The 25,901-nt window shown below is 39.1% G+C and overlaps 1 protein-coding gene across 1 annotated transcript in view; it reads left to right on the forward strand.

Annotated features, from left to right (window-relative positions):
* TRABD (TraB domain containing) overlaps nt 1-24,572 on the forward strand; it is a 172,115-nt gene extending 147,543 nt beyond the window's left edge. Inside the window, exon 7 of the mRNA XM_053719187.1 lies at nt 21,409-24,572. Within this exon, the coding sequence (XP_053575162.1) occupies nt 21,409-21,586 (178 nt within the window). The 3' untranslated portion in view covers nt 21,587-24,572. The remainder of the gene's footprint in view (nt 1-21,408) is intronic.
* Nucleotides 24,573-25,901: the final 1,329 nt, after the last annotated feature.

Below are 25,901 nucleotides of genomic sequence, written 5' to 3' on the forward strand. Positions count from 1 at the left end.
GCAATGCATATCCCAGGTGTAGACAATTGGGAAGCTGATTATCTCAGCCGTCAGATGTTACATCCGGGGGAGTGGTCTCTCCATCCAGATGTATTTTGTCAGATTGTACAGATGTGGGGTCTTCCAGAAATAGATCTGATGGTTTCCCATCTAAACAAGAAACTTCCCAGCTACCTTTCCAGGTCCAGGGATCCTCAGGCGGAGATGGTGGATGCGTTAGCAGTTCCTTGGGTTTTACCAACCTGCTTATATGTTTCCGCCTCTAGTTCTTCTTCCAAGAGTGATCTCCAAGATCATAATGGAACAATTGCATGTGTTTCTGATAGCACCAGCATGGCCTCACAGATTTTGGTTTGCGGATCTTGTCCGGATGTCAAGTTGCCAACCTTGGCCACTTCCTTTAAGACCAGACCTTCTCTCTCAAGGGCCGTTTTTCCATCAGGATCTCAAATCGCTAAATTTGAAGGAATGGAAATTGAACGCTTAGTACTTGGTCATAGAGGTTTCTTTGACTTAGTGATCAAATACTTTGCTACATGCTTGTAAGTCTGTTTCAAGGAAGATTTTTTATCGGTTTTGGAAAACCTATATTTCATGGTGTTCTCATAAAATCTCTTGGCATTCTTTTAGAATTCCTAGAATTTTACAGTTTCTTCAGGATAGTTTGGATAAAGGGTTGTCTGCAAGTACTTTGAAGGAACAAATCTCTACTCTTTCTGTTTTATTTCATAGAAAGATTGCTATGCTTCCTGATATTCACTGTTTTTTTGTTCAGGCTTTGGTTCTGTGATATTCCTTTAAGGATTATCCCCTCCCATCTCATTAATTCCCCTTTATTAGGCAGCAGCTTTCAACACTCATTGCCTGAATATTGAAGCATACTGCTACGTTGCTTTCCTGTGCCAATTCTTCTAACTGTTCCAGTTCGGATTACAGATTCATACGCCTCCGGATCTACATCCTCAGCGTTCCGGAAACTAAGCCGCGCACACACAGCTTCTCACCGCCGACGGCGGTCACAGCTCAGCTTTGCTCTTACCGGATCATTGTGGGGTATTGTATATAATCAATCCGGAAAGTACTTACCTTGCTTTGATTTATATTTATCCTCTCTATGCCGCTTAACTTGTATTGATTCATTCCAAATACTAAAAGGTCCGTTATTATACTTGCCTCATATAACAGTATAAGTTGTGCTACAGCAAACTGAATCTATCTCTGCTAATAGATTTCATATCATATTGGAATCATCATTTGACCTGTATCGTTTGTGTGTTTGGACTGCTTGGAACTGTATATATTTTAGGATGACTGTGTTTGTGCGTGAAGACAGGATTTGACTACATTAACTCTGATTCGCCATCACCAAGGAATATTCCTTATGTACCTGATTAAGTTATACCAACTATACTATTTGATAGTCATTTAAACTTGGTTCATCAAAGATTTCAAAAGTAACTGTCTCACTGTGTCTATTCAGGTAATTTAAACCTCCATTACCTGCTTAGAATACAAAAGAGAAACACATCCCTTTTTTAATTAAGGGATTTTGTTTATATCTTAAACCCTTTACACAAATGTATAATAAAATACTACATAATATTCAGGCCTAAGAAAAAAGAAGGGTTTAGAATAAACATTTCAACATGGATCCTCATCAAATAAAAAATGAGTTAACCAATATATACCAAAAATTGGATTATTTAAATAAAGGGTTAACTGAAGTGCAAGCAGAAAATGTTGTTTAGGGATTTTAAAAATGCCTGCCATCTACTTTTTTCCCTAAGGCCACGTACATATCATACAGAAAGAATCAAAGTATGTACAACCATTTCCTTCTTACAAGGGGAACCAAGAACATGGGCTAATAGGTTCTTCGAAAGTAATAATCCTATTTCTCCAACATTGGTGTGTCCGGTCCACGGCTTCATCCTTACTTGTGGGATATTCTCTTCTCCTACAGGAAATGGCAAAGAGAGCACCCAGCAAGAGCTGTCCATATAGCTCCCCCTCTGGCTCCGCCCCCCAGTCATTCTCTTTGCCGCTCTGAACAAGTAGCATCTCCACGGGGATGGTAAAGAGTATGTGGTGTTAGTTGTAGTTTTTTATTCTTCTATCAAGAGTTTTTTATTTTAAAATAGTGCCGGTTTGTACTATTTACTCTAAAACAGAAAAGGATGAAGAGTTCTGTTTAAAGAGGAGTATGATTTTAGCAGCAGTAACTAAAATCAATTGCTGTTCCCACGCAGGACTGTTGAGCCCAGAGAACTTCAGTTGGGGGGAACAGTTTACAGACTTTTCTGCTCAAGGTATGATCAGTCATATTTCTAACAAGACATGTTAATGGTAGAAGACTGTCAGTTTTCCCTTAAGGGGTAAGTAAGCCATTTTCTTAGACTCATAACAGATTAAGGCTTACAAATGGGCTATACACTGGTTGACACTATTGTGGGCTAAATCGATTGTTTTATTTCATATTTTAATGGCATTTAGAATGTTTTGTGCACTTAAAAGCACTTTTGGGAACGTTTTTTTCACCTGGCATTGAGTTAGACGGCTATTTCAGTCAGGAAGGCCCCTTCACTCTGGTATGCAGAGGAAGGAGGCCCCGTTTTCGCGCCTCAATTGCGCAGTTTACTTCCATGGAAGTGCATGCAGCTTCATGTGAGGAGTCCTGTGGCATACTAAAACGGACTCTGGAAGGTTTATTTAATTGCTGAATAACTCTCAGGGAAGGTAAAAAGCCGCAGCAAGGCTGTGGCTGTGATTGTAGTGTACTAAAATTGTCTAATTGAACAAATAGCTCCGTTTTGCTCATTTTAAGGGTTAAAGTCTTGAAACTTGGTGTGCAATAATTTCAGGGCATTAGGACTCTGGGGTAAAAATTTTGTAAAAATCGGACATTGCCTTCATTGTTTTTCAATATATCAGAAATAAAGTGTGCCTGTTTATTATTTAAAGGGACAGTAACGCTTTTCTTTAAAAACGCTTTTATTGCATTATTAGCCTGCCAAATTCTGTCTAACATGTCTATACCTTCAGATGGCTTATGTTCTGTGTGTATGAAAGCCAAGGTGGTTCCCCCAATCAATGTTTGTGCAAATTGTGTCATAGCGTCCAAACAAAATATGGACAGTACTGCCACATTGAATAAGATTGCCCAAGATGATTCTTCTAATGAAGGTAGTGGGGATAGTTCCTCATCCTCTCCTTCTGTGTCAACACCAGTTTTGCCCGCGCAGGCGATACCTAGTACATCTAGCGCGCCAATGCTTGTTACTATGCAACAGTTAACAGCAGTAATGGATAATTCTATAGCAAATCTGTTATCCAAACTGCCATCCTACCCTAGAAAGCGTGACAGCTCAGTTTTAAATACAGAAGACGAGCAGGTTGGCGCTGAGGACAATTTATCAGTTATACCCTCACATCAATCTGAATTGGCAGTGAGGGAGGGCCTGTCTGAGGGGGAAATTTCTGATTCAGGAAAAGTTTCTCAGCAGGCAGACACTGATGTCGTAAAATTTAAATTTAAGTTAGAACATCTCCGCGCCCTGCTTAAGGAGGTCCTAACTACTCTTGATGACTGTGATTCTTTGGTAATTCCAGAGAAATTGTGCAAGATGGACAAATTCTTAGAGGTCCCAGTGCACGCTGATGCCTTTCCGATACCCAAGCGGGTGGCGGATATAGTGACTAAGGAGTGGGAAAAGCCAGGTATACCTTTTTTTCCACCTCCTATATTCAAGAAAATGTTCCCCATTGTTGACCCCAGAAGGGACGCATGGCAAACGGTTCCTAAGGTTGAGGGGGCAGTGTCAACGTTAGCTAAGCGCACAACTATTCCTATTGAGGACAGTTGCGCTTTTAAAGATCCTATGGATAAAAAATTGGAAGGATTGCTAAAAAAGATATTTGTTCAGCAAGGTTTCCTGCTTCAACCAATCTCGTGCATTATTCCTGTCACCTCGGCAGCGTATTTTTGGTTCGAGGAACTAGAAAATTCGCTCCAAAAAGAGACTCCATATGATTAAGTCATGGACAGAATTCACTCACTAAAGTTGGCTAATTCTTTTATTTTGGATGCCGCTTTCCAATTGGCTAAGTTAGCGGCGAAAAATTCAGGGTTTGCAATAGTGGCGCGCAGAGCACTTTGGCTAAAATCCTGGTCGGCGGATGTGTCGTCTAAGAATAAATTGCTTAATATTCCTTTCAAGGGTAAGACTCTTTTTGGGCCGGAATTGAAAGAGATTATTTCAGACATTACTGGTGGAAAGGGACATGCCCTCCCACAGGATAGGCCTTTCAAGGCTAAGAACAAATCTAATTTTCGTTCCTTTCGCAATTTCAGGAACGGACCGAATCCTAACTCTGCGGCCTCCAGACAAGAAGGCAACTCTTCCCAGCCTAAGCCAGCATGGAAACCATTGCAAGGCTGGAACAAGGGTAAACAGGCCAAGAAGCCTGCTGCTGCTACCAAAACAGCATGAAGGGGTAGCCCCCGATCCGGGACCGGATCTAGTAGGGGGCAGACTTTCTCTCTTCGCTCAGGCTTGGGCAAGAGACGTTCAGGATCCCTGGGCACTAGAAATAGTCTCTCAGGGGTATCTTCTAGAGTTCAAAGAACTTCCTCCAAGGGGAAGGTTCCACATGTCTCGCTTATCTTCAGACCAGATAAAGAGACAGGCATTCTTACATTGCGTAGGAGACCTATTAAAAATGGGAGTGATAAACCCAGTTCCAACAGCGGAACAAGGTCTGGGTTTTTACTCAAACCTGTTTGTAGTTCCCAAAAAAGAGGGAACTTTCAGGCCAATTCTGGATCTAAAAATTCTAAACAAATTCCTCAGAGTTCCATCATTCAAAATGGAAACCATTCGGACAATTTTACCAACAATCCAGGAGGGTCAATATATGACTACCGTGGACTTAAAGGATGCGTACCTGCATATTCCTATCCACAAAGATCATCATCAGTTCCTGAGGTTCGCCTTCATGGACAAACATTACCAGTTCGTGGCTCTTCCGTTCGGTTTAGTCACTGCTCCCAGAATCTTCACAAAGGTGCTAGGGTCCCTTCTAGCTGTTCTACGACCGAGGGGCATTGCTGTAGCACCTTACCTAGACGACATTCTAATCCAAGCGTCGTCTCTTTCCAAAGCAAAGGCTCATACAGACATTGTTCTAGCCTTTCTCAGATCTCACGGGTGGAAGGTGAACGTAGAAAAGAGTTCCCTGTCTCCGTCAACAAGAGTTCCCTTTTTGGGAACAATAATAGATTCTTTAGAAATGAAGATCTTCCTGACAGAGGTCAGAAAGTCAAAGCTTCTAAACGCTTGTCAAGTTCTTCACTCTATTTTTCAGCCTTCCATAGCTCAGTGCATGGAAGTAGTAGGATTGATGGTTGCAGCAATGGACATAGTTCCTTTTGCTCGAATTCATCTAAGACCATTACAACTGTGCATGCTCAATCAGTGGAATGGGGACTATGCAGACTTGTCTCCCCAGATTCAAGTAGACCAGGTAACCAGGGATTCTCTCCACTGGTGGTTGTCTCACGATCACCTGTCTCAGGGAATGAGTTTCCGCAGACCAGAATGGGTCATTGTCACGACCGACGCCAGTCTCTTAGGCTGGGGTGCGGTCTGGGACTCTCTGAAAGCTCAAGGTCTATGGTCTCGAGAAGAGTCTCTTCTTCCGATAAACATTTTAGAACTGAGAGCGATATTCAATGCGCTCCTGGCGTGGCCTCACCTAGCAAAGGCCAAATTCATAAGGTTCCAGTCGGACAACATGACGACTGTAGCGTACATCAATCATCAGGGGGGAACAAAGAGTTCGTTAGCGATGAGAGAGGTATCCAAGATCATCAAATGGGCGGAGGATCACTCCTGCCACCTATCTGCAATTCACATCCCAGGAGTGGACAACTGGGAGGCGGATTATTTGAGTTGTCAGACTTTTCATCCGGGGGAGTGGGAACTCCACCCGGAGGTTTTTGCCCAGTTAACTCAACTATGGGGCATTCCAGATATGGATCTGATGGCGTCTCGCCAGAACGCAAAGGTTCTTCAATACGGGTCCAGATCCAGGGATCCCAAGGCGACACTGGTGGATGCATTAGTGGCGCCTTGGTCGTTCAACCTAGCTTATGTATTTCCACCGTTCCTCTCCTTCCCAGGCTTGTAGCCAGGATCAAACACGAGCAGGCCTCGGTGATTCTAATAGCCCCTGCGTGGCCACGCAGGACTTGGTATGCAGACCTGGTGAATATGACATCGGCTCCACCATGGAAGCTACCTTTGAGGCAGGATCTTCTAGTACACGGTCCGTTCGAACATCCAAATCTAGTCTCTCTCCAACTGACTGCTTGGAAATTGAGATAGAATCAAGCGTGGGTTTTCAGATACAGTCATAGATACTCTGGTTCAAGCCAGAAAACCTGTAACTAGGAAGATTTACCATAAGATATGGCAAAAATATATCCGTTGGTGTGAATCCAAGGGATTTCCTTGGAGTAAAATTAAAATTCCTAGGATACTTTCCTTTCTCCAAGAAGGTCTGGATAAAGGTTTGTCAGCTAGTTCCTTAAAAGGACAGATATCTGCTCTGTCTGTTTTGTTACACAAACGTCTGGCAGCAGTGCCAGATGTACAGGCGTTTGTACAGGCGTTAGTTAGAATCAAGCCTGTTTACAGACCCATGACTCCTCCTTGGAGTCTAAATTTAGTTCTTTCAGTTCTTCAGGGGGTTCCGTTTGAACCCATGCATTCCATAGATATTAAGTTACTATCTTGGAAAGTTCTGTTTTTGGTTGCTATTTCTTCTGCTAGAAGAGTTTCTGAATTATCTGCTTTGCAGTGTACTTCTCCCTATCTGGTATTCCATACAGATAAGGTAGTTTTACGTACCAAGCCTGGTTTTCTTCCAAAGGTCGTTTCCAACAGGAATATTAACCAGGAAATTGTTGTTCCTTCTCTATGTCCGAATCCAGTTTCGAAGAAGGAACGTTTGTTACACAACCTAGATGTGGTCCGTGCTTTAAAATTCTATTTAGAAGCAACAAAGGATTTCAGACAAACATCATCTTTGTTTGTCGTTTATTCTGGTAAGAGGAGAGGGCAGAAAGCCACTACTAAATCTCTTTCTTTTTGGCTGAAAAGAATCATCCGATTGGCTTATGAGACTGCCAGACGGCAGCCTCCTGAACGAATTACAGCTCATTCTACTAGAGCTGTGGCTTCCACATGGGCTTTCAAGAACGAGGCTTCTGTTGATCAGATCTGTAAGGCAGCGACTTGGTCTTCTCTGCATACTTTTGCCAAATTTTACAAATTCGATACTTATGCTTCTTCGGAGGCTATTTTTGGGAGACAGGTTTTGCAAGCCGTGGTGCCTTCCGTTTAGGTAACCTGGTTTGCTCCCTCCCTTCATCCGTGTCCTAAAGCTTTGGTATTGGTTCCCACAAGTAAGGATGAAGCCGTGGACCGGACACACCAATGTTGGAGGAAACAGAATTTATGTTTACCTGATGAATTTTTTTCTCCAACGGTGTGTCCGTACCACGGCCCGCCCTGGTTTTTAACCAGGTTTGAAAAATTTCCTTCTTTATACACTACAGTCACCACGGCACCCTATAGTTTCTCCTTTTTCTCCTAACCGTCGGTCGAATGACTGGGGGGCGGAGCCAGAGGGGGAGCTATATGGACAGCTCTTGCTGGGTGCTCTCTTTGCCATTTCCTGTAGGGGGAGAGAATATCCCACAAGTAAGGATGAAGCCGTGGACCGGACACACCGTTGGAGAAAGAAATTTATCAGGTAAACATAAATTCTGTTTTTAGACTCACTACAGGAATTTTTTAGCGCACTTACAAACCTATATGAGGATTCCAACAGTCAAATTACTGCAGAAACAAAGCTACGTTCCTTAAAGCATGGAAAAAGAACCGTTGAGGAGTAGACAACCGAATTCCAGATGTGGGCGGATGACTCCCAATGGAATGAGATTAGTTTAAGAAATCAATTTCGTCTAGGACTATCAGAAAATTTAAAAGATGAACTCTCCCGCCTGGATGCCCCTGATAGTCTCCTGTCTTTGATAAAACTCAGTACAACTTTAGATAGAAGACTCCGTGAAAGAAAGGCTGAGAAAGCAGGTTATGATGTCATACCAAAACGTCTCTTCAACTATACCTCGACTCAGGAGAGATATAACACCAGTACACCTATGGAAATCGGAGTCATCAAAGGCCCTCTCACACCAGAGGAAAAAACCAGGAGAAGGATGGAAAATTTGTGCCTTTACTGTGCACATAAAGAGCATACTGTTTCCTCATGTCCTCAACTTCTGAAGTAAAAGAAGGGTAAGCTATCCCACAATACTCATTTGTATAATATAACATTGGATACCCAAATGACTTTATTTTTTTCATTACAGTGGGACCAGAGAAACATCCAATCTAAAGCTTTGGTTGATTCAGGGGCTTCACTAAGTTATATAGATACTACCTTTGTTAAGAATAATAAAATACCTATTGTGTGTAAAGCAAAACCTCTCTTTGTCAAATTGATAGATGGTTCACTGATACAACAAGGTCCAATAACCCATCACACCATACCTTTACTTTTAACCACTAAAGAAGGTCATACTGAGTATATCTCATTTGATTTAATTCCTATTTCGTTACACACAATGATTCTGGGGTTTTCCTGGTTACAGAAACATAACCCGAATATAGATTGGTCTCTAAATAAAATAACATTAAGTTCTTCCTACTGTTTGAAGACCTGTTATCCACATTGTACCATAGCTACCCTAGAGAATGGGATACCCAGACCTTATCAGGATCTGGCAGAGGTTTTTGACCTAAAAGAGGCAGAAAATCTTCCCCCACATAGGGAATTCGATTGTCCCATCGATTTAATACCTGGGTCACAAGTTCCATATGGGAAAATATATCCTCTCTCTCAAACCGAACTAGCTTTTGTAAGAGCTTACTTAGACGATAATCTGCGTAAAGGGTTCATTTCCCATTCTACTTCCCCTGCAGCAGCAGGTATGTTTTTAGTTAAAAATAAGGATGGGACTATACGTCCAATTATTGATTACAGAGCACTAAATGATATTACTTTAAAGAACAGATATCCACTACTGTTAATTCCAGAGCTTCTTGAACGCCTACATGGCGCCACCATTTATTCAAAACTTGACTTAAAGGGTGCATATAACCTAATAAGAATCAAACAAGGTGACGAATGGAAAACAGCGTTTAGAACACGTTATGGTCTTTACCAATACAACGTGATGCCATTTGGCTTAAGTAATGCGCCCGCTACATTCCAACACTTTATTAATGAAATCTTTCGGAATTTGTTGGATGTATGTGTTATAATTTATTTGGATGACATCCTCATTTATTCTAAGACATTGCAAGATCATGAGAAACACGTACGATGGGTGCTTACAAGGTAAAAGAACACAAATTATACGCCAAACTAGAGAAATGTTCCTTTCACGTTCAAGAGATTAAGTTCTTGGGTTACATCATAACCCCAAATAAAATAATGATGGATCCAGAAAAGGTTTCTGCAATTTTAAATTGGCCAGCCCCCACAACTGTTAGAGCTCTACAAAGATTCATTGGGTTCTCAAATTTTTATCGAAGGTTTATAAAAGATTTCTCATTAATTGTGAAACCATTAACACAACTAACTAGTAAGAAACAAAGATTTATTTGGACCAAAGAAGCTCAACTATCTTTTGAGACTCTTAAGAATCAGTTTGTTACTGCACCAGTTTTAACATTACCCAATTTTGATTCTCAATTTATTCTTGAAGTAGACGCTTCAAATACTGGTATTGGTGCAATTCTTTCACAAAAGAATACAGAAAAGACAGAGACCCATCCTATAGCTTTTTATTCAAGAATGCTCACAAGTGCTGAAAAGAAATATAGTATAGGGGATAAAGAACTACTGGCAATAAAATGTTCGTTAGAACACTGGAGACACCTTCTTGAAGGTACTAATCTTCCCTTCATGATTTTTACAGATCACAAGAACTTAGAATATTTAAAGAAAAGTAAAACACTTACTTCACAACAAGCCCTTTGGTCCATCTTTCTAGACCGATTTAACTTTTTAATAACATATAAACCAGGGAACCTTAATATTAAGGCAGACGCCTTATCTAGAATGTATGAAAAAGGTCCGTCAGACGATCTTGAGCTTGTAATACCTGAAGAAAAGTTTATAGGAGTTATATCTTCTCTAGAAAAAGAAATACTAGATGTACTAAAGAAAGACTCTAACATACCTGGATCTTGTAAAAAGGATCCACAGACTGGACTATATTATCACAACAGGAAGCTGTTCATTCCTGAATCTTTAAGGGAAACAATCCTTAAACAAACCCATGATGGAACATTATGCGGTCACCTTGGTATCCAAAAGACCATAGAATTAACTAGAAGAAATTTCTGGTGGCCTGGAATGAACCACACTATTTACCAATACATATCAAACTGTGATGTTTGTGCTAGAAATAAGATTTCTCATAAAAAACCAATAGGCCTCTTAACACCTCTGCCTATTCCAGATAAGCCCTGGGAGACCATTTCAATGGATTTTATTGTTGATCTTCCTAACTCTCAACATTACACTTCCATACTAGTCGTAATAGACCACTTAACACGTTTGGCCCATTTCATACCTATGAAAGGTTTACCATCAGCTCTAGCAACAGCTACAGCTTTTCTAGATTATATTGTACGGTTACATGGTTTACCCACCGTAATAATTACGGACAGAGGTACACAATTCATCTCTTCTTTTTGGAAATCCTTATTCAAACTACTAAAAGTAGATACAAGATATTCCACTGCTTTCCACCCACAAACAAATGGACTAACGGAAAGAACAAATCAAACCCTTGAACAATATCTCAGGTGTTTCATTACCTACTTACAGGATGATTGGATTAATTATATCCCAATGGCAGAATTTTCGTACAATAACTCTGTTTCAACTTCTCTTAAAATGTCACCCTTTTTCGCTACTTATGGATTTAATCCCAATACCATAACGCTTTCTAAAACAGAAGTAAATTCCCCTACTGCCACGGAATTTACTAATGCTTTGCAAGAAAGGTTAGATCTTTTGAAGGATCAACTCGCAAAGGACTATCAAAAATGTAACTATGATCTACATCATAGACCGAGTCCCTCATACCAAATAGGTGATCAAGTTCTACTTTCCATCAGGAACCTCAAGTTACAGATACCATGTAAAAAATTGCCAATCAATTCCTAGGACCCTTCACCATTGATAAGATCGTTAACCAGAATGCAGTTAGACTCGTTTTACCTGATTCCTATAAGATACATTCCACATTTCATGTCTCTCATTAAACCTTATTCCGCTATAGACCATCAGGGTATTCATCTTAGACCTCCGCCTATCTTGGTGGAGAGCCAAGAAGAGTTTGAAGTTGAGTCTATTCTTGACTCTAGAATACGACGCCGTAAGCTGGAGTATCTAATAAAGTGGACAGGTTATGGTCCAGAAGATAATTCCTGGCAACGGTCTACTGAGATCCATGCACCTCGTTTGGTTGCTGCTTTTCATCGACGTTACCCAGAGAAACCTCATCTGGAATCCCCTGGGGTGATTCCTTGACTGGGGGGATATGTGATATTCCTTTAAGGATTATCCCCTCCCATCTCATTAATTCCCCTTTATTAGGCAGCAGCTTTCAACACTCATTGCCTGAATATTGAAGCATACTGCTACGTTGCTTTCCTGTGCCAATTCTTCTAACTGTTCCAGTTCGGATTACAGATTCATACGCCTCCAGATCTACATCCTCAGCGTTCCGGAAACTAAGCCGCGCACACACAGCTTCTCACCGCCGACGGCAGTCACAGCTCAGCTTTGCTCTTACCGAATCATTGTGGGGTATTGTATATAATCAATCCGGAAAGTACTTACCTTGCTTTGATTTATATTTATCCTCTCTATGCCGCTTAACTTGTATTGATTCATTCCAAATACTAAAAGGTCCGTTATTATACTTGCCTCATATAACAGTATAAGTTGTGCTACAGCAAACTGAATCTATCTCTGCTAATAGATTTCATATCATATTGGAATCATCATTTGACCTGTATTGTTTGTGTGTTTGGACTGCTTGGAACTGTATATATTTTAGGATGACTGTGTGTGTGCGTGAAGACAGGATTTGACTACATTAACTCTGATTCGCCATCACCAAGGAATATTCCTTATGTACCTGATTAAGTTATACCAACTATACTATTTGATAGTCATTTAAACTTGGTTCATCAAAGATTTCAAAAGTAACTGTCTCACTGTGTCTATTCAGGTAATTTAAACCTCCATTACCTGCTTAGAATACAAAAGAGAAACACATCCCTTTTTTAATTAAGGGATTTTGTTTATATCTTAAACCCTTTACACAAATATATAATAAAATACTACAGGTTCATATCAAGCCTGTTATTAAATCAATCTCTCCTCCTTGGAGTCTTAATTTGTTTTTGAAGGCTTTGCAGGCTCCTCCTTTTGAGCCTATGCATTTTTTGGATATTAAACTACTTTCTTTGTCTATCTCTTCAGCTAGATGAGTTTCTGAATTATCTGCCCTTATCTCCTTTTCTGATTTTCCATCAGGATAAAGCTGTTTTGCGGACTTCATTTACATTTTTGCCTAAAGTTGTGAATTATAACAACATTAGTAGGGAAATTGTTGTTCCTTCCTTGTGTCCTAATCCTAAGAATGAAAGATCTTTACATTCTTTAGATTTTTTAAGAGCATTGAAATACTATGTTGAAGCTTCTAAGGATTTCAGAAAGACTTCTAGACTAGTTGTTGTTTTTTTCTGGTTCCAGGAAAGGTCAGAAAGCCTCTGCCATTTCATTGGCATCTTAGTTAAAGCTTTTGATTCACAAAGCTTATTTTGAGGCGGGGCAATCTCCGCTTCAGGGGATCACAGCTCATTCTACTAGATCAGTTGCCACTTCTTGGGCTTTTAAGAATTAAGCTTCGGTGGATCAGATTTGCAAAGCAGCAACTTGGTCTTCTTTGCATACATTTACAAAATTTTACCATTTTGAGGTATTTGCTTCTTCTGAAGCAGTCTTTGGTAGGAAAGTTCTTCAGAAAGTTGTCACAGTTTGATTCTTCTGCTTATGGTTTAAGTTTTTTTTTTCTTGAGATTCATAAGAAAAACGTATTTTTGTTTGGATTTAATTTCTCAGCGGAAATAGCTGTTTTTATTTTATCCCTCCCTCTCTAGTGACTCTTCTGTGGTCTTCCACATCTTGGGTATTTCTATCCCATACGTCACTAGCTCATGGACTCTTGCAAATTACATGAAAGAAAACATAATTTATGTAAGAACTTACCTGATAAATTAATTTCTTTCATATTGGCAAGAGTCCATGAGGCCCACCCTTTTTTATGGTGGTTTTGATTTTTTTTGTATAAAAGCACAATTATATTCCAGTTCCTCTTGTTTTGTATGCTTTTTTTACTCCTTTTTTTGTTATCACCTCACTACTTTGCTATTCGTTAAAACTGAGTTGTGGGTGTGGTGGGAGGTGTATTTATAGGCATTTTGAGGTCTAAGTCATTTAATATCAAAATATCAGAATTTAAGTGATTATACACTTCTGTGGGGGTAGCATTCAGAGAGACACATACCCCTTAGAACTGTATTCAGCTTCCAGTTCCATATACTTTCTCCTTGTGTTCCATCTAGAGCGCTGGTGTTTTTTCTTGTTTCACCCATTTTGAGGTTTGGGAAACTTTGCCCCTCCTGGTAGGAATGTATATCCCATACATCACTAGCTCATGGACTCTTACCAATATGAAAGAAATTAATTTATCAGTTAAGTTCTTGCATAAATTATGTTTTCTCAAGGATAATTCGTTCCAGGCCTCCACAAGAAGTATTTAATCTTTCCCATGTATCTTGAAAGCTAATCAAGGCAATAGCCTTGCTCTCTTGTATTATAGACCTAAAGGGGAATGCAATTATTGCTCCAGTTCTTTTTGGATGAATAGTGTCAAGGTTTTTATTTCAACCTGTTCTTGGTTCCAAAAAGGAGGGATCATTTCACCCCATTCTCGATATGAAATCCCTAAATAAATTCCCGAATGTACCAAATTTTAAGCTGGAAATTATCCATACAATGCTTCTTCTAGTGCAGGAAGGTCAGTTTATTTTAACCATAGACCTAAAGAATGCATATGTGCACATCCCAGTTCACAGGGACCATGTGAAATCCCTCAGGTTTACCTTTCTGGACAGGTATTATAAGATTTTAGTTCTTCCATTTGCACTTGCCATGTTACCCAGGGTGTCTCCCAAGGTGTTGGGGAGCCCTGCTGATAGTAGCCCATACCCAGGGCATTTCAGTGGCTCCTTATCTCATCGATTTTTCCTTCTCTACAGAAAAAGGCAGTCAAGCACACATTACTGTCACTGCTCCGCAGACATGGTTGGAGAATTAATGTGCCAAAGAGCTCTCGTGTTCCAAATACTTGCGTTTCCGTTTTGGGGTCTATAATAAGACTTTGTGCCTATGAGCTGTCTCTGACACTAAAGTGGCGACTGAAGCTTTAATCAGCATGTGCTAGGTTGCAGCACATTTTTTCCATCTGTGTCCCAGTGCATGGAGTTCATGCACTGCTCTATAATTATGGTTGCTGCATGGTATTGATGGTTTACTCCTCAAATGTGTTTCCCTTCTCCAGATTTCATCAGAGGCCCCTGCAGCTGTCTCTTCTGCATCAGTGTAACAGAGATCATAAGGACTTGTCTCAGGTAATCTCATTGGATGAAGTGACAATATAGTCTCTAAATTGCTGGCAGACTCAGAAATGTCATTGTTCAGGGGGCCTCATTTTAACAACCAAACTGGACAGTAATCTCAACAGACACCAACCTTCTGGACTGGGCTGGCGAGCACAGGTTACCTATCAAAATTCTAGTAGCCCAAATGATCTTAAGAGCTCTACAGAGTTGGTCCATTCTCAGACAGGAACCTTACATTTGGTTCCAATCATTTTCTTATCAGTAGCTTATGTCAGTCATCACAGAGAAAGTCTGAGGTCCTCGGTGATGAGGGCTATGTCACGCATCCTATTTTGGGCAGAACTCCACATCTCCATTCATGTTCTGGGTGTAATCAATTGGGAGGCAGACTTTGTAGTCACCTACAGCCAGAGGAATGGTGAAAGAAAACTCCTGATGTAGTGATAAAGTTGTGAGGTGCTCAGAAAGGCCAGAGATAAACCTCATGGCCTCTAGCTTAAACCATAAACTTCCCTGCAATTGTTACAAGACTCTTAGCCAGTTTTGGTGGTGCCATGGTTTAGTCTAATGTAATTTTTTTTTTTTTTTAGTTAACAACACTACTCATGGCTGCAGCTCCGATTTTTACTTAATTTGCTTGGCTATGGTCCTTTCCTGCATATGTGTGATTGGTAGGGAAGTGCTGGGAGATAGGGTGAAGCAAAGCTCTAGATTCAGGGATGTTTTTGCCTCCTCCTGGTAAACCGGAAATATATGCCATGTGTGATGATTTTAGGGGTCTCCCCATCCCAACAGAAATTAATTTATCCGGTGACCATTAATTATCTTTTTTAACCCTGGTACAGTATATAATTAGACTTCATCCTTAGCCCAAAGCTAAAAATAAATCTTTGCACGGTATAGTGTTTTAAAAAAACAAATTTGAGCTAGCTGATTGTTAAAATTTGTAATTGTCTATTAATATATTTTTTTTTTAATCTGATTTATGAGAGAATACAACATATCACAACATCTAAATTTATGTTATTTCTTTCTAATGACACGATGAGTCCACGGATCATCTAATTACTATTGGGAATATCACTGCTGTCCAGCAAGAGGCGGCAAAGAGCACCCAGCAAAGCTGTTAAGTATCACCTCACTTCCCTCCAACCCTAGTCATTCTCTTTCCCTACGCTTGAGTAAGGAAGTGGTAAAGTTAGGTGTCTGAGAAGATTCTTCAATAAAGATTTTTTTTATTTTAATTGCAGTACAAGTATGTGCTGTTTTTCCTCTAGGGTGTAGCCGTAGTCCATTTCAGTCTCTTCAGTAGAGCATTGGTGGCTTTTAAGCAAAGGGAACTTGTGGGACATAATTCTCACTGCGCCTCCCTAAAATTTTAATAAAGTGCTGCCCTTTTTATTATTTATCCACAGGTCTTTGTGAGGGAGAGGACCTCTCAAACCTAGTGAGCTGCCTTGCTGCCAGACAGAATTTATTGAAGTAAGTGCTAAGTTTATTTTTCTTAAGCAGTATTAAGGAAAAAATATGGCACTTTATTATTTCCCTGAAATGGGATGTTTGATATATTAATCCTAATGTCTTAAGGGGATTATGTAAGGCAGTATTTGCAGGCACTGGGGACTTGAGGAGAATAGGCTCAATGTTGGGGATACTCAGTTTTTTTAATGCGGAGATTCACATAAAATGCCGACTGACACGTTATTTTTGACACGTGTGGGCTTGTGTTGCGGTAAAAATTATCTGTTGCGCACATATTTTCTCTCACTGTATATGAAGGAGAGAAATCTTGCAAATTGACGTTTTTTAGTTAAAACGGATTAACGATTGTTTCACATTATTTGTAACAGCTCTGTTTTGGTTCTGGTTTCCATACACATTATCTTCGGTAATCCAGCAAGGTAGGCACCTCAGCAGAGCTAAAGCTGAGGTGTAGAAGCTGTTTGAAGTGTTTTGAAACATTATTTTTCATTATTGCATTACATTAAAAAATAAAGCAATTACGTTTTTACAGTTCATCAAAAATAAAGCAGTTACGTTTTAAAATTTAAAGAAACAGTAACGGGTTTTTTCTGTATAAAATTTTAGTTAAATTTTAAATATTTTTATTTTTATTTCTGTTAAGAGAGATCAAGACTCTGTTATAGATTACAGATGTCCTTTATGTTTGATTGCTAATATTAAACCACCAATCCTTTTCTGTTCCTCATGTGTTGAAAGAACACTAAATTTTATGGATAGACTTTTTGAGCCAATATTGTCTAGGACGGATGCTGTCCCTCTCATAGGTCTGAAGAGGAGGATGCTTCGATAGAATTGGAGGGTGAGATCTCAGATTCAGACAGTGTAATTCCTTCCTCTGATGCTTAAGTTGTATCCTTCAGATTTAAGATAGAGCACCCCCGTTTACTACTTAAGGAGGTTTTAGCTACCCTGGACGACTCAGACACTACTGTCTTGTAAGCTACTTGTCTTGTAAACTAAACAAGTATTTTGGTATACTTTCCATGGTGGAGTTTTTTCCTGTACCAGATAGAGCTACAGAGATTATTGCTAGGGAATGGGAGAGACCGGGGTATCCCTTTTTCTCCATCCCCTATATTTAAGAAGATGTTTCCTATAGCAAGACGTTACCCAAGGTGGAAGGGGCAATTTCCACGCTAGCTAAGAGGACCACTATTCCCATAGAAGATAGTTGTTCCTTGAAGGATCATATGGAGAAGAAATTAGAGGGGCTACTCAAGAAAATGATGTACACCAGGGTTTACAATGGCAACCTGCGGTGTGTATTGCTACCGTCACTAGTGCGGCAGCATACTGGTTTGATGTGTTGTCTGTTTCTATTCGCACAGTCACTCAGAGATCCAGGAAAGGATCAGGGTCCTTAAGTTGGCCAATTCTTTATTACGGATGCCTCCCTACAGGTTATTAAACTAGGAGCAAAAATGTATTGTTTTGCTGTATTGGCTCTCAGAGCCTTATGGTTGAAGTCCTGGTCTGCGGATGTGTTATCTAAGTCTAAGCTTTTGGCGATCCCTTACAAGGGAAGGACCTTGTTTGGGCCGGGTCTGGCTGAGATCATTCCGACATTACGGGAGGAAAGGGTCATTTCCTCCCCCAGGATAAGAGGAATAAGCAGAAGGGACGTCAGTAATTTTCGTTCCTTTCGAAACTTCAAGGGTAAGCCTTCCTCTCCCTTTACAAAACAAGAACAGTCCAAGCCTTCCTGGAAGTCCAACCAGTCGTGGAACAAGAGAAAGCAAGCTAAGAAGCCTGCCAATAACTTAGTCAGCATGAAGGGTCTGCCCCCAACCTGGGACCGGATCTTGGGGGGCAGACTATCCTTCTTCGCTCAGGCCCGGGATGTTCAGGATTCCTGTGCGGTGGACATCGTGTCCCAGGGATATAAGCTAGAGTTCAAATCTGTCCCTCCTAGGGGCAGGTTTCTTCTCTCAAGATTATCTGTAGACCAGATAAAAAGAGAGGCATTCTTACTTTGTGTTCAAGATCTTTCCGACCTGGGAGTGATAGTTCCTGTTCCAATGCAGGATCATGGTCTGGGATTTTACTCCAATCTCTTCGTGGTTACCAAAAAAGAGGGAACCTTCAGACCAATTTTAGATCTCAAAAGTCTAAACAAAATCCTCAGCGTACCATCCTTTAAGATGGAAACTATTTGTTCCATTCTTCCCTTGGTTCAAGAGGGTCAATTTATGACAACGGTAGATTTAAAGGACACGTACCTGCATGTTCCCATCCACAGGGACCATCACAAGTTCCTGAGGTTTGCATTTCTAGACAGACACTTCCAGTTTGTGGCTCTTCCATTCAGCCTTGCCACAGCTCCCATAATTTTCTCAAAGGTTCTGGGATCCCTGTTGGTGGTGCTTCGATTGCGAGGCATTGCAGTGGCACCTTATCTGGACGACATTCTGGTTCAGGCTCCATCCTTTCAACAAGCAAGATCCCACACAGGAATGTTGTTATTCTTCCTGCGATCTCACGGATGGAAGGTGAATTTGGAAAAGAGTTCCTTAGTTAAAACTACAAGGGTAGTTTTCTTAGGAACCATAATAGATTCTTTATCAATGAAAATTTTTCTGACAGAAGTCAGGAAATAAAGCATTTTAGATTCCTGTCCAGTGCTTTAGTCCTCTCCTCGGCCATCAGTAGCTCAATGCATGGAGGTAATCGGTCTGATGGTAGCAGACATGGACATCATCCTGTTTGTCCGTTTCCACCTCAGGCCTCTGCAGTTATGCATGCTCAGGCAGTGTAACGGAGATTATATGGATCTGTCTCCACGAGTACATCTGAAGCAGGAGACAAGGGATTCTCTTCTTTGGTTGTTGTCTCAGGAACATCTCTCCCAGGGAACCTGCTTCCGCAGACCCACCTAGGTGATTGTGACAACGGACGCAAGCCTTCTGGGATGGGGAGCAGTCTGGGGCTTTCTAAAAGTTCAGGGGACATGGACTCAGTCGGAGTCTTTTTTACCCATAGACATTCTGGAGCTGAGAGCAATCTTCAATGCTCTTCTGGCCTGGCCTCAGTTAACTTCGGCCCGGGTTACCAGGTTCCAGTCGGAAAACATAACTTCAGTGGTTTACATCAACCATCAGGGGGGAACAAGGAGTTCCTTGGCCATGGCAGAGGTAACCAAGATAATTCAGTGGGCGGAGTCCCACAACTGCTGCTTGTCGGCAATCCACATTCCTGGAGTGGACAAATGGGAGGCGGATTTTCTGAGCAGACAGACCTTTCACCCGGGGGAGTGGGAACTCCATCTGGAAGTGTTTTCCAGCTTGATTCTCAAATGGGTCGTCCACCTTGGAGACTTCCATTGAGAAAGGACCTTCTACTTCAGGGGTCCTTCCTTCATCCAAAATGTAGTTTCTCTGAAGCTGACTGCTTGGAGATTGAACGCTTGATTTTATCTAAGCGTGGATTTTCAGAGTCGGTCTTTGAAACCATGATTCAGGCTGGTAAGCCTGTGAATAGAAAGATTTACCATAAGATATGGCGTAAATATTTGCATTGGTGTGAGTCCAGAGGCTACTCTTGGATTAGAGTTCAGATTCCTAGAATTTTGTCTTTTCTCCATGAAAGCTTGGAGAAGGGTTTATTGGCAAGCTCCCTAAAGGGTCAAATATCTGCCTTGTCTATTTTGTTGCATAAACGTGTCGAATGTACCAGACGTGCAATCATTCTCTCAGGCCTTGGTCAGCATTAGGCCTGTGTTTAAACCGGTTACTGCTCCCTGGAGTCCTAATCTAGTTCTTAAAGTTTTTCAACAGGCTCCTTTGAGCCTACGCATTCCTTAGATATTAAGTTATTATCTTGGAGTATCATTAACTTGGCCTATGAAACTGCTGGACAGACGTCTCCTGAGAGAGTTACGGCTCATTCTGCGAGGGCTGTTTCCTCTCCCTGGGCATTCAAAAATGAACCTTCTGTGAAACAGATTTGCAAGGATGCAACTTGGTCCTCTCCACATTTTTTCTAAGTTCTATAAGTTTGATACTTTTGCCTCGGCTGAGGCTTCTTTTGGGAGAAAGGTTTTTCAAACAGGGGTGCCTTCCGTTTAGGTTCCATGTCTTGTCCCTCCCTTATCATCTGTGTCCTCTAGCTTGGGTATTGATTCCCAATAGTAATTAGATGATCCGTGGACTCACCGTGTCATTAGAAAGAAAACAAAAATGTATGCTTACCTGATAAATTTCTTTCTTTCTTTCTTGACACGGTGAGTCCATGGCCCGCCCTGTGTTCTTAGGGACAGGGTTTTTTTGGTTATAAACTTCAGACACCTTTGCACCTTGTTGCTTCTTTTCTCTCCTTTGCTTCGGTCGAATGACTGGGGTTGGAGGGAAGGGAGGTGATATTTAACAGCTTTGCTGTGGTGCTCTTTACCGCCACCTGCTGGGCAGGAGTGATATTCCCAATAGTAATTAGATGATCCGTGGACTCACTGTGTCAAGAAATAAATACATTTATCAGGTAAGCATACATTTTTGTTTTTTTCAATAATGTAACTTGCAAAACTGTCTAAATCAAGGTTTTCAAAACTTCCATGAATTAAAGGGTCATGAAACTCATATTTTTTCTTTCATTATCCAGAAAGATCATGCGATTTTAAACAACTTTCCAAACTACTTCTATTATCTAATTTGCTTCATTCCCTTGATATCCTTTTTTGAAAAGCATATTTAAAATGGCTCAGGAGCTGCTGATTGGTGGCTGCACATAGATGCTTCATGCTATTGGCTTACCCATGTGCATTGCTATTTCTTCAACAAAGGATACTTAAAGCATGAAGCAAATTAGATAATAGGAGTTTATTGAAAAGTTGTTTAAAATTGTATTCTCTATCAGAATCATGAAAAAACAAATTGGGTTTCATGTCCCTTTAATGTTCACTACTCTTACTGAAAAAATATGTAATACGCAAGCACAAAAGTTATTTATTTGGTGTTAAACCTGTACTTTACAGAAAGTTTTGAAATGGGATACATTAAATATGCACAGTTTAAGTTCACAAATATTTATATATATTTTTTTTTTTTTACAGTGTGCCTCCCCCTTCAATGCTGAACAAGGTTGTCACATTTGCTGCTAAAGCGACCTTTTTTGGACTTTTAGGTTATGGATGTTACTGTATTAGTAAAAGGACTTTTCGGATGATCCTTTCAGTGCCAGCCACACAACATTGCCTTCAAAGACTGAACCAAATACGCCTTTTGAAATAAGAATTCTTACCAGATTTGTATGGCCAATAAAGGAGGTGGCACACTAACTTGGGTCGTGCTTCCAAATTTGGTACAGAAGCTTGGATATAGTAGATACTACGGACCGTTCCTTAAGTTGCACCAGCCTAAGTATACTACTGCAGTGTAGGTATACTTGCCGACCACTGCCATAGATTTGTTGTAATTTAATAACTTTCAAATGACTTAATATGTCAGGTCAGTAAGATACGTAATGCAAAACACACAGCACCTGATTATCTTCTCTGCAGGAATACTTACATAAGTGTTAACGGTATATTTATACCAAATGTATCTTGGTGGTGAACGCCAAAAATCTACAAAGATTTTTTTTTCTTTTTTTTTTCTTGGAGAATTATTTTTTAATGTTAATTGTATAATCGTGATTTTTAAATTTAAGATGGTGTTTTATCTCAGAAATTAAAAACAAATGCAAAACTTTGATTAGTATAGTTTGTTTTCACCACTATTTGCTCTCAAAAAGTAGCCTTTTCAATGTCCCCAGCCTAAATTTATGTTTAAACAAATTTTGTACATTTCAAAAAGGTTTTCGTGTAGTCATGTGACTTTTTACTACCCCTTATTGTTGTCCTTATTTTTAACAGGTCCGCTGCCTTTAGTCAGATACCTAAGGAACCTTATTGTTAAGTGTACCAAACATATGACCTGCTCTGACATTTGTGTGCAGAGAGTTTTACCCCAAATCAATATTAATAATGACTGATAACTGTATTAATGCCTTATAGCTTACATTAAGTAACTATTTGGCTTGAAGAACGCAGCTTAAAGAATGTTACTGGCAGATCGTATTCATAATTAATAAATGCCAATAATTTTTGTTAGAAAAACACCGCTTTATTTCATCCTCTTGTCTGAGACTTGTTGATGATACCTGTGGTGTTTAACATAGGTTACAGAAATAATTGGGTTAAGAAAATGGATCAGTTACCAGTACATGAATGTTTTGAAAATAATATACACAAAGATATATTTTTAAAGGAGCACTAAATGCAGTATAATTGCATAATTAACAAGTGCATATTAAAAAGACAGTGCAATAAAACTTACTCTGAATTTCAAACAAGCCGTAGATTATTATTTTTTTTGGGTGGCAAATTAAATTTTTCTCCCAATTTCCACCCCCTGTATCATGTGACAGACATCAGCCAATTACAGACTAGTTTATGTATACCCTGTGGGCTTGTGCACATGCTCAGTAGGATCTTTTTCCCCAGAAAGTGTGTACTGTATATAAAAAGACTGCAAAAATGGGAATTGAAATGAATGGAAGTAAGCTGGAAAGTGTCTTAAAACGGCATACACTTTCTGAATCATAGAAGTTCATTTTGACTTGAGGGTCCCTTTAAAAATCTTTCTACCTTACTGAATCCCCCCCCCCCACACACACACACTCATATACTTTACCCTGTGGGACCTCTTAAATGGCATTGTCATTGCTTTTCATATGTATAACATAGCTGCATGTTACATACTTATGGAGGATCAAAATGTGTTGTTTTATTCAAAAACAGATCAAATTAGGAAAGTGACGTCTTAAAGGGACAGTCAACCATAGAATTGTTATTGTTTTAAAAGATAGATAATCCCTTTATTACCCATTCCCCAGTTTTGCACAACCAACACAGTTATATTAATATACTTTTTACCTCTGTGATTACCTTGTATCTAGAAACCTTCTTCCAGCCCCCTGATCACATGACTGTGACTGTTTATTATCTATTGTCTTAAATTTAGCATTGTTTTGTGCTAGATCTTAAATAACTTTCTGTGTCTGTACACAGTGTTATCTATATAGCCACGTGTACTTTCTGTTAGTATGTGATAAGAGGCAACCCTCAAAGGCTTAGAAATTAGCATATGAGCCTACCTATGTTTAGTTTAAACTAAGAATACCAAGAGAAAAAAGCAAATTTGATGATAAAAGTAAATTGGAAAGTCGATTAAAATTAAAAGTCCTATCTGAATAATGAAAGTTTAATTTATACTTGACTGTCCCTTTAAACTATATCCCAAGAATGGTTTTTAGACTGTTCCTCCAATATAAATTTACGTAGATCCATTCCTTATGACGTGTGTGTGATCTTGCCTTTTTTGAGCTTCTATATTTAAAAACCTACTAACTTACAAATTGTGGCTGAGGAATACTTGACTTTTTTAATGCTATAAGATTAGTAGAAATCATTATCCTTTATTAAAAGAAAAATGTATTCTCTACATAATATGCATTTAATATATTTAATAATACATTTTATGATTTAATCAATTAGGTTTTAGTATCTGATTTTGTAGCAGCAATTCTGTTGCATCTTTAAGACATTTAACACTGCCAAACCTATCTTCTTAACTTAAAAGTAATGTAAAATAATTTAGAATAGATTTTGTATGTAATACTTTGCTACACTTATACTCCAGTTTTTTAATACTGCAATGTTCCTATCTAAAACACAGTCTGTGAGTCTGGTTAGTATAGGAATGACAGACCTAGTATATTATTAGAAAAGAAAGTAAATTGAACTTTAAAAAGAAAAGCAAATATTTAGCAACATCTTGCTGTAATGAATGTTTAAAGTGAAGTTCAATTTTCATGTAAAACTGCCCGGTTTTTAAAAAAAACTATTAAATACAGGGGCACTTTCATTCATGAAAATTGACATTGCACCGGATTTTAAAAATACTTACCTTGTTCTTCTGAAATGCCGAATCGCTGTTCTGAAACGATGCCCCGCCTGCTTCTTCCTGGTTTACTTACCCAGCAATGACAAAACTGGATTCCTCCAATCACGGCGTTGCCTCAGGCAATGATTCCCCCGGGGGGGGGGGGGGAGCCGTGATTGTAGAATGCCGTAATCTTCATTGCTGACATATGAAGAATATGTGTGTGTTCAAATCCATATCTTATAAAAATATATATTTAATAATAATAAATAAAAGCTTTCTAAGTGAAGAACATGGATGTCAAGTGTTTCTATTAAGAACACATTAAACATTAAAATTGGTTAACACATTAAACATTAAAATTGGTTAAAAATGATATTGCATGTTCAAAGCTATTTGAATGGAAAGGGCTCACAAGTGTGTGTGTGTGTATATGTATGTATGTGTGTATATATATATATATATATATATATATATATGGAAAGGGCTCAAAAGTATGTGTGTGTGTGTATGTATATGTATGTGTGTATATATATATATATATATATATATATATATATATATATATACACTGTGTATGTGTATTTATAAATGTGTGTGTGTATTTATAGATGCATAGTTATGTGTTTTGTATGCACATACATATTTATACCTATAAACTCATAAATACATGTATACACATATATAGACTTGTATGCACACACATTGGAGTCCTTTCTAGTCAAACACCTTTCTATACATCATATCTCTTTTTAACCCCTTTTAAAACTTTTTTATCAATATTAAACTGGTATTGTTTTTAATAAAATGGTGTATGAGTGTAATACTTTATTTTTATATGTTTTAGATGTGTTTTGTGAAACTTTTTTTTTTAAACCCTTACTTTACTAGTGCTATATGGGCTTTCACTCAAGTGCAACCCATATATATATAAATTTGTTATATCGGCGCTATTTAGCGTGGTTGCAATATCCATTGAAAGTATTGGGTGCTTTAAGCCGATGTTGGCCGCATTAAACCTTCTCTGGTAAATCTGATTTACTATGGGCTTGCAATATCAAGTTGCGCGCTAATGTTAGTGCGGTTCAGTGATACTGCTTATCTCGTCCCGCACTGTGATTAGCACGCCACTTGTAATCTAGCCTAAATTTGTAGGCCTTGACCCTATCAGTCATTGACCAATCTTTAGCTAGGAGTTATTTGTGCACGTACATTTATGGTCCATATCAATATCAAGTAAAACGGTTTTAAAATATTATTAATTCTCTAGTTTTTTCCCCCATTTATTGTTCTTCCAAATGCATAATGAAACCTTTTTTGTTAAACGTCCCTTTAATATACCGTTTTTACCTTTAGTAAAATACTACTGATAAAGATGTATTGTTGTACATTGACAACTTCTAATTGTGAAATACACCTCTGTAAATTATACAAAAACTGTTATTTTATTCTGCATTTTTTAGGAATATCCTGTACATTTTGTGCATGAAAATATAATTGTAATTGGGTTACAAAACACATCCTTGTTGCTTGCCAAATTGTTTTAAGAAAAGCCTTCGTAGAAACCTGTTTGCATTGCCTGAAACTTGAAGAATCATATATATACACTTTTATTTTTTTT

Source organism: Bombina bombina, chromosome 6 (genome assembly GCF_027579735.1).
Source record: "Bombina bombina isolate aBomBom1 chromosome 6, aBomBom1.pri, whole genome shotgun sequence".
In the NCBI taxonomy this organism is placed as follows: domain Eukaryota; kingdom Metazoa; phylum Chordata; class Amphibia; order Anura; family Bombinatoridae; genus Bombina; species Bombina bombina.